This window comes from Sinocyclocheilus anshuiensis, unplaced genomic scaffold, assembly GCF_001515605.1.
Source record: "Sinocyclocheilus anshuiensis isolate Anshui unplaced genomic scaffold, SAMN03320099.WGS_v1.1 scaffold1458, whole genome shotgun sequence".
NCBI lineage: Eukaryota > Metazoa > Chordata > Actinopteri > Cypriniformes > Cyprinidae > Sinocyclocheilus > Sinocyclocheilus anshuiensis.
In genome coordinates, this window is record NW_015557184.1 from 650,306 (window position 1) to 660,634 (window position 10,329).

At 37.7% G+C, this 10,329-nt stretch overlaps 1 protein-coding gene across 2 annotated transcripts in view; it reads right to left on the minus strand.

Annotated features, from left to right (window-relative positions):
• Positions 1-4,827, minus strand: part of LOC107678694 (single-stranded DNA-binding protein 3-like) — an 85,680-nt gene extending 80,853 nt beyond the window's left edge. For both annotated transcript variants that reach the window (XM_016474064.1, XM_016474063.1), the window contains exon 1: positions 4,589-4,827. In XM_016474064.1, the coding sequence (XP_016329550.1) occupies positions 4,589-4,644 (56 nt within the window). In that variant the 5' untranslated portion in view covers positions 4,645-4,827. The remainder of the gene's footprint in view (positions 1-4,588) is intronic.
• Between the last annotated feature and the right edge of the window lie 5,502 nt (positions 4,828-10,329).

The following is a 10,329-nucleotide window of genomic DNA, read 5'->3' on the forward strand; positions in this document are numbered from 1 at the left end:
TATTATTGGTAATTGAAAAATGTCAAAAAAAAAAACATAACTCCCCCCTCAAATTAAAAAATCCCCCCCATAAGAGCCACCTAAAGGGGGAATTCCCCCCCATTTTCCAAAACGAAATTCAGGCCCTGTAATTTGACATATTGTTCATGTTTGTAGCACAAACAGTGTGAGAAATTAGGCTACATGCTGAATGGAAAACATACAAGCAATAGTAATAGTGATACTTGCCCTATCAGGTACTGCTAAAAAAAAGCAATACATTCTATTTTATTTTTAAACACAACATTCAACTCCATCTGTCTTTATATGCCAGGCTCTCTCATATTCAAATGACTGAGAGCAGGTGTTAATGTATGCAAACCTGATCAGCAAAATCTAAATGGTGCGCTCTCTTCAGAGGAGCACAGGACATATAAAGAGCCATATTATGGAGATGGGGAGGGGGTGGTGGAGACCATGTCACTGACTGGGGCCTCAGGAGCCTGTGGCATGCCGTCTTAAAGCTCAGCCTCCCTCTTCAAAAGCCCCGAAATGAGGTCTGCTGGAGGGAATGCCCAGGGGGACGACCCCCGAGTCTCTCAGCCCCTTCCCCCTCAGTTTTTTCCAGATCTACAGTGTCCCTGTGGGAGAAAGCCCTGCCAATCGGAGGTATTCAGAAGAGCTAAGTCCAGTGATGTTCCAGTAGTTCAGCATAGGTGGGTTTGTTTTGAGGTGAGTGAGGTAAAAAGAGCTGATGTTACGGTACAGCTGGAACATAAGGTCTTACTGCAAAATAGCCTCACCATGACTCCTTGTAGCACTGTGGGGAGTCTCATGCGCACGGGGAACATTAAACACAGGTCAGATTGCTTGGCCTACAATATAATGCCAGGTGCGAAACACTATTGTCATAGCTATTTTTCCCCTTACTCTCAGAGAAGGAAAAGGGCCATTAAAAGAATAGTTCACCCAAAAATGTAAAGTTTATCTCAAATAAAATACGCCTCAGGCTGGATGTCAAAAACATCAAGTGGCAGTGGTTTCATGTCTTGTCATCTGACATCATGATGTGAGAACTGTGGCATATATGAGATGCATTATTTGTTTAGAAAAATTACTCGCAAAAAGTTATTATATGGCTTCAGAAACACTGTTATAATTGCAAATAAAAGCTTAATGAAAACTTTTCCATTAACAAAATGTAAAAATAAAATTAGTTTTAGTTTTTGATAAATCGTTTACTAGCTTTCAAAAATAATTCTTACTGAGATGATTGTTTTATTCAGCGAGGAGTCCAAGGATAGAATAAATTGATCAAATATCAATCAGTGACAGTAAAGACTTTTATAGATGTTATATAAAAGACATAAAATATTTCTATTTCAAAAAAATTCTTTTTGAAATTCCGTACACAACGATGTTCCATACAGATGACGTTTTAGCGCCGATCACTAAATAAATACTTCCAAGTTGAACATAAACTATATATCTGTGTCATCTTCGGTTTTCTCCCTCTTTCACCCCCGATCAAGACAGAGACCCAAAAATAAAATGTGTTCAGTGGGGAAAAAAAGTAGTTTTTTTACCCAGACATTTAAAAAATAACATATTTTAGAGCTGTAATCGCAATACCTTGATACCGTGAAACCGTGATATTTTTATCTAAGGTTATCATACCGTCAGAATCTCATACCGGCCCATGCCTAATCGTAAGGATAAATTACATTTTAAAATGTTAAAATTGTAAAGTTATTTATATAAATTGCAATAACATTTCACAATATTACTATTTTTACTGGGTTTTTTTTTTCAAAAACGTTAAAACAATTTTTAAATGTTTTGAACAAAAAAAAATGAAAAATTTAGTTTAAAAAAAATTAATAATATTAAAAATAATAATAATCCTGGACTAGACATATGCACTACTTTTATGGTGCATTTACAACCTTTTTGAAGCTTGACAGACTAGTCACTATGCCACGGACTATATGGAAAACAGGGATTGGAAATTATTCCAAATGTCCCACTGTGTGTTCCACGTAAATATTAACAGCATAATGGTTTAAAATGACATAAGGGTAAATACGTACGTTTTGGATGAATCCTCCCTTTAGAAAAGTTTGCTCAGGGATGTGACATTTTTCATTACACATGAAACAAGGTGAGGACAAATCAGATGACAGTTTATGACAGCTCCAAAGGAAAATCTCTAAAATGTATCACCAGAGACAAGCGGGTCCCCCTGTTCCACTCTCATCACAACAGAGCCCACACGGAGTCCTCACATCAAAGAAATCTGCCAAATGTATGCCTTGAGCACACCTGACATCTCGCCCGAGGCTCTCTGATAAAACCATCTTTAAACATGAATGAATCACACATAACCGTCCTACAAAGGCACCGTTAGGAAATCATGTTTTCAACTCTCCTATCAATTATTCACCCAGCACAGACGCACGAGACAAGGGAAAAGGGTGAAAATGACAAGTTCCTAAAAAGTTCTCTGACAAAAACCAAAGCGCCACATCCTCGCATCAACGCTGCCAAACTGAGAATCCATCTGCTTCTTTGGCCAGAGACAGTGTGCTTCCAATGGATCTGTTTTTCATAAATTGAATTTTAAAGTGCTTTAATGCTCTGCCACAAGTTGCAATTTAAAGTTTATACCAGGTGTTGAACCTCCTCACTACTGAGAATACAAACTGAACATAAATGTGAGCTCAGCTAGAATTACGTTCGCTGAGGTGCATCATTCATTCAAGCATGCAAAAGTTTTTGGACATGCAAAAGGCCTTGAACATTCAGTATAATACAAATATGAATGAGCAGTATAAAACTGTGGATGAGATTTCAGTTCATTATCTTAAAGGGGTCATTCAAGTTGCGATTTCAAGTTTTCCTTTCTCTTTGGAGTGTTACAAGCTGTTTGTGAATAGATAAGATCGCTAAAGTTGCAAAGACTAAAGTCTCAAACCCAAAGAGATATTCTTTATAAAAGTTAAGACTTGTCCACGCCCTCCTAAAACGCCTCGTTTAAACACACCCCCACATGTCTACGTCACGATGTGGGAAGACTTGCATAACGCCGCCCAAATGTTCACGCAAAGAAAGAATGCCCGCTGCCACCATGTTGTGAAGACGCTGTGTGTTTCGTTGCGAAAGCGAAAATACTTTGTTTGGCCTTGCAAAAGAGGACACAACTAGAAATCAGTGGTTAAGGTGGATTTACAGCACTGTTCCAGAACAGTTCAACCCAAATATTCAGATGTGTGCAGCACATTTTATGGAGGACTGTTTCCTGATCCTGGAAGAGTAGCCTACAATGCTGGTGTTCTGACAAATAATGCAGACTCACAGTCTGTAAGTACGTTTTCATATTTAAACGATTTGCCACTGACGATTCCAACGCGAGTTTTGAGCAGTGTAGAGTAGCGCTTGTTGTTTGTCATTTCTCCGATCACAAATGCAGACATGGTTTTATGTTTACGCGGCACGATGCAACGCATCACAACACTGTCTTAAACTAGCCATATGGACACTTATCAGCCATTACTGAATAAGAAAATTTGAGACAACCTTACAAACCACTAAATGTTTTACTGCCACGAGGATATGCTGTAATTTGGGATTAGATATACATTTTATTTAAAGGGTTTCTGCATTTTTTGACTCATGACTTTTCAATGACCTTTCCAGTCGTTCATAATCACCACGTAAAGCTTTTAAAAAATATCATAGATATTTCAGTAATAAATATCCATTTACAGGCAACAAGCTTTGGAATGAATCATGTAAACAATTAAACTTATTAGTATACAAATGTTTTACTCCATAAAGACCGATGTCTGGTGGCTTAAACATGGCATGGCATACCTATTGAAATCTCTATGAGTTTGTGTGGAAACCATACTTTTAAAGTCACCTGATATTTCCAGGTTTTCAGTGCTTATGGGAACATTGCTTAAACTACACTGCCCACATATGCTAAAGCATCATAACTTGCATGTCTTGCGACTCCTGTTTTTGCACAAAATACAAACCCTGGCTTATGTATTTATAACAACAAACCTTAAAAAGTCACTAACACAAAAGGTAAGAAACTGAGAATTTATAACAACAGTAATGAGCAAGTCTGGGGGGGTTAAACCAAGTAAAATCTTCTACTGTAACAAACTCACTCATCAAATCAAACTATTTCATTACATTAGTTTGTACAGCTGCTCTAACATCATTATGTGTATCAAAGATGAGATCTCGGGACTCCTGTATGTCTCATGTACAAGAAGCATCTGAGCATCTACATGATGCATTGATCCAAGCCTTCCACAAACTCTCCATCTGCATCTGCACGGTACAATCCTTCATGTAACATCTACTACCCGAATGCATGATAAAGTTGTTCCAAAGCAAGCACAAGTAGCATGCATAAGGAAAAACAGCTGTGCAACACAGCTAGATGAACACTGCACAATCACACCGCACAGAATCTGCAAAGAAACTACTTAGTAAAGTGTTAGAGTCGCCGATAGCCGTCTCGTGCAATGCAGCGCAGGCATCAGAGAACTTGCAGGTTTTTGCTTTATATGTGACAATGCACAAATTCACTTACTTCTCTCTGGCTTGATTATCGGATGGAACGACAGCTCCTTTCCCTTTGGCGTACATGGTGGACTCTGTTTGAAGACTTTTAACCTACTCAACACCTGTCAAAGGAAGCGGCCAGGAAAACGGTCTATCTCCATAGCTACCCGCTTAGTGTTTTCCTCCCTTTTCGTACATCCCCAGCATTGGCCACAAATCAGGCACAGTTTCTGCTGGGGGAACTTGAAACAGTCTACTGGTGAATTTTTTTTTTTTTAATCGCTGTTCCAGGATTGAGCTCAGCCTCCCCCTGCTGCGGAGAAAAGGGGGGGCTCCTTAAAGGGGAAGGCACGCTCTAATCGTTGGATTGTTGTACTGTCTAGACCTGTGTAAATCAAGCAACAAACTTAACTGAAAATTACGGTTACTGGATATTAATATTTATATTCTCAATAAAATCAAAAAATTATAATTGTGAAATGTTTCAGCAATAAATATATTTGTTTATCAAAAGAAGAGGCCAGACCAAGGCTACATGAGTACCATCTCATGTTGGGCTTGAAACTAACGTGCATATGATTTGTTTTTCAATTATATTTATTTGTAATGTTTGAAGAAGCAAGGTTATGACCATTTTTCATTTATTTTTCATTTTATTTTATTTTATTTATTTATTTTGTTGTTGTTGTTTTTGTTTCTCGGAAATTCAATTTTAAAGACCACAAAATATTGGTTTTTAGTCTGTCTGTTAGCTTAATTTTGAGCAAAAATACACATTTTAAGTTTTATTTTTAATTCTTGTACTACCGATTTATGTCTAATTAAATGGTTTCTCTCTGCAGTTGTCTTGAAAGTAGCAAATCGTAGTTCTTGACTGTGATATAACTAAAGTCTATCGGCTCTTTAAATAAAAAGGGAACACAAGGGAACCCTTTAAAGCAGTGATGGGCAAACTTGGCCCTTCCAGACCACTTTCCTGCAGAGATTTGATCCAACCCTGATAAAAATCACCTGCCTGTAGCCTTCTAGTAGTCTTGAAGACAATGATTAGCTGGTTCAGGTGTGTTTGATTAGGGTTGGAGCTAACCTCTGAAGGAAAGTGGCCTGGAAGGGCCAAGTCTGCCCACCCCTGCTCTAGATGATAAAGAGTTTATATCCATAACCACATCACCACTTCATCATTAACATTTTCACTTTTGTTTCAATCATTTGCAGTTTCAAACCCCTGGCATAGTAAATTGTCCAGTATAAATGTCCAGTATCATAATAATTTGCCAGGACAAACGAGTTCTTAGATCTGCATACCCACTTTGATATGGCCATCCCAAAAGCAGGCCCCAAACACAAATCCAAGATCATCACCATGGTCAGCATTCACAATGCTGGGTCTGAGATCTTTAAATATACTCTGGAACTCATATATATGAAACGGGTACTTATGCCCGTCTTGATATGGGTTAAATATCCTGTGGCTCTGGATGAATGGTGACAAAGGATCTTTGTCCTTGCCTCCAAATTCAATACGTTCCGTACTATTCCGTTTAATATATTTGGGCTAAAATGAGGAGGGCTCTAGGCTTTATTACACAAGTGGTGTTTACCCAGAATGTTCCTCCACACTTTCCGGCCTCCTCCTGTGGTTCATGAGTCATGTTTATGGCAATAGCTCCAGCAACATCATGTAAATACCAATACATGTAAGCCAGGCAACATGTTGGATAATGTACCTTACCTGTTACAAATGAGTCACTCGCTTCATCTGAATATAAGTAGAGTCACGACTGATTGTTAAGTGTCTCTTTAAGAGTTAAGAGCGGGATGCCGAAGCCGAGGTGATGTTTTCATGCTATTTTTTTTATTGTGGGAAAGGCAGAGCTATTGCACAGCTGACTACATGTTTGTTAGGGTTTGCCTCATTCAGAGAGCGGGAAAAAATTCATGTTGTTGACTATAAGAAAGAGGGCAAGGGAGAGAGATGGAGGGGGAAAGAAAGAGAAAGGAAAAGATATAAAGAGATAGAGGTGGAGGGTAAGGTGAAGATAGAGGGAGCGCAAAAGATGGAGGGCGAGGGAGATGGAGAGAGGGACTTGGTGAGACACTCTGAGAATAGCAAATACCTGCGGTCTCCACCTCTGCAGCACTGCCACAACAACCAGACCCAAAACATCCAACATTTAAAAATTCAAGCAAAATATTATCTTCATCTATTCTTGAATGCTTTAGATTAAAAAATCTGAAATGAGCGTCTATATGAGGATGAGTATTTCAGCCTGAAATAGCATGTCAAATGGAGTTCTGTTCCTAATCATGCTATGTAATAAGAAGTATAAACAGACACACCCAGTTAAATGGCAATCAGGGGTGCAATTGCATTTTTGACGCAACATTCACTGTTGACCACTGAGAAAGTGCCTCTGCTTATGAATTGCTTGGGGGGGGTAAAGGCAGATCGTGCAGAAGTGACTGTGGAAAAACGTTGCTGTGAACAAGTGAATGGAATCACTGCATGGAAATACACCAAACCTCAGAAGCTCAGTATTGCAGTATGCTAAACCGTGGCAAAGTCACTGGGAATGAGAGTTAAAAATGCCTGATAGTACGCTATGTTGCTCAGTCTATCTTATTCTCTAGGATTCCTTGTATGTATGTACCAAGGGGTTTGTGTTTGACTGGTTAGCTTGGGCAGGTAAGCCCCTGCTGGTAGATGTAGGAACTACACCATTCTGCTGGGAAAATGTCCTTTATCCACTGATGGCCTTTCAGAAGAAGCCATGTAGCCTATTCTGACAAAATGTTTTGTTTATCACAAATATATATGTATTTGTATGTTATTTAAGGAACACACTAGTGCTAAAAAAGGTTTTGAAAGAAGTCACTTATGCTCACCAAGGCTGCATTTATTTGATTAAAAACAGGAATATTGTGAAACATTATTACAATGGAAAATAACCATGTTCTAGTTTAATATATTTTAAAATTAAATGTATTCCTGTGATGGCAAAGCTGAATTTTCAGCATCATTACTCCAGTCTTCAGTGTCACATGATCCTTCAGAAATCATTCTAATATGCTGATTTGCTGCTCAAGAAACAACTCTTATTATCAGTGTTGAAAACAGTTGTGTGGATTAATATTTAAAAAGATTCATGATTCTTTAATGAACAGAAAGTTAATTTAACAGCATTTAATTGACTGAAATCTTTGTAACATTGTGGATGTCTTTACTGTCACTTTTGATCAATTTAACGCCTATGTGCTGAATAAAAGTATTAATTATTTTTAAAAAAATACTGACCCCAAACTTTTAAACGATATCATCACAGGTCATGATAGTTACAAATGAAAGGATTGGGACTGTGCATTCTTTTGGTACCGTCCGCCAATCAAAAGCTCCAGAGTAATTAGTCACATGGCATTTATGGTTCAGATGACTGGCTTAGTAATGAGTCCAGAACTAAATGCCCAGCAAAGATTGTGATGCACCAGTGAGCAACTGCCATTGAGATTAATATGAATGCTAATGGATAGCTTTCTCCAGGTGTTATTATAAGCCTTCATAGGGATTTGTTCATACTCATAAGTAAAGAAGATAATACCACACAAACACGCAGACCTGATTTCTGTCTCATCACCCAATCCACACAATTCTCCCTCCAGCACAGACATATTGTCTCTCTATTAAAGTGAAAAATGACTCAATATGAATGTAATGATCAATGTTAACACCATTTTTGGGAATACGTCATTTGCTTATGAGTCTGCTGTAATGCACTGTTGCAGTCAATAAATAGGAACATGATTTCCCCCTTTCCCGTGTAAACATCCCTGCCACAAGAAATATGGAAGTGAGGTGGGCAGGCCACATACTTCACAATGTAATCAGCAACTGAATCCTGTAAGTGTTCACTGAGCTAAATGCTACAACACCAGAGATGCGGATGAGCTCAGAGTGGTTTATGTAAATATTATTTTGGTCAGTCTAACTGTCTTCCTGATGTGTAAAATAAGTGATGACTCTTACATAAATGCTACAGTTTCCATCCCAATTATTATTATGAACATTCCTTCCTAAATCTCTACAATGTGCGATAACGATTAAACTAGAATGGTATTCCTTGGATATAGCAAGTGTTACAAGTCGAACTATGTAATATGGAAAATGTATCTGAGATAATGAGTTGCATGTATGACAATTAATAATATGTGCATATGGACCCAGGTTAGTAAAAAGTCACTGGCGTTGTGAATGAAACTTAAAGGCATCTTCAAATAGTTGAAAATAACAAACCAAATTTAATATGCAAATAGTTTGCAGCTCTAATCTGCAAAATCTGACTGTAAGCACTGTAAAGAAAAATGGTGAAGAAAAATTAACAAATTGCTAGTAAATTTCACAAACAATTACAAAGAGCCAACATGTAACACATTGAATTAAACATGTAATTTTTAAGCAGAAAGGCTTAAATAGTATTTTCTCATTAAAAAAAAAAATACTACAATAATCTGTTTTATTTACAACTAAAAATCTTTTTTTAGAGTGCCAGGCATGAAGATATTAGGATATTATAAACATTAACATCATGATTTTCTGTAAAGCTGTTCTGAAAAAAATGTGTATTGTAAAAAAAGCTAAACAAATAAAAGAAGACCAGTCACAATTAAGTATGCAAATATTAAGATGACATCATTGACACAGTTACATTTAGTGTAAGTTAATGAGAGATTTTTAATCTTACATTTCGTAAGAATTATAAAGTTTCCAAAACCCCAAACTTGAGTACACTTTAAGTAAATCCTGTCATCATTTACTTACCTTCCAAACCTACATTACTTTCTTTCTTCTGTGGAACATAAAAGAATATGAACTATCCCTTTAACACTGAAATTATGAGTGTGTAATGTTTTGGAGGTATTCATATAAGTTCACTTAAGGCTAAAGATTTAGAATAACCCCCGACCAGAAAGTTTGAGAATTATCAATACACTGCCTTGGAAGCACTGAATGAGGACAATTAAGAATTAAAACTAAATGTACCCTGAAGATATAATGCTAAGCTGCGCAAAGTGGTTTCAGTGCTATGTGAAATGTGCCTCCTTTTTGACATCCGCAGTGTGGGCACTGTTGCCAGATTCTCGTCACGACAGTTGTGCATAATGTGTTTGTGGTTTCCATATTGAATTGGATTGGTAGGGGTAGCCTTCGAGAAAAGGATCTCATTATTAGTGCCAGCGAGAAATCTTCCTTGCTCTCGGTTGCGTGTTGTGGGTGTTGGAGGAGTAGGAGGGGGGATGAATGTTTGAGTGTGTGTGTGTGTGTGTGTGTGTGTGTGTGTGTGTGTGCACTTGAGAAAGAGAAAAGGGGAGAAAGAGACTTGGAGTGAGCTAGACAAGAAAGCTAACACATTGTGAACTAGGGATGCAGTACTGTAGCATACAGTGTGTATTGTGATAGATGATACTAGAGACAGTAGCTCAGATTCAAAAACTATAATGAGCTGCCACACTGCGTACTGCCTACTTAGGTGGCTTCTAATGCAGCATACTACCCATCTTAGAGCCTCATAAGTGAATTATTTGGAGCACTACACATAAAATGCAATTCAAAACAACACATGGGAGACCAGACTCCGATGACAACAGTAGAGTCTGATGCTAGCATGTTGCCAAGTTATCAATGAAATACACTAGTAAGCATAAAAATACATTGCACCAGTAATCTATTGTTTGTTAGAGTATTTGAAACACTACTTTCCAATACTGAATGAAGTA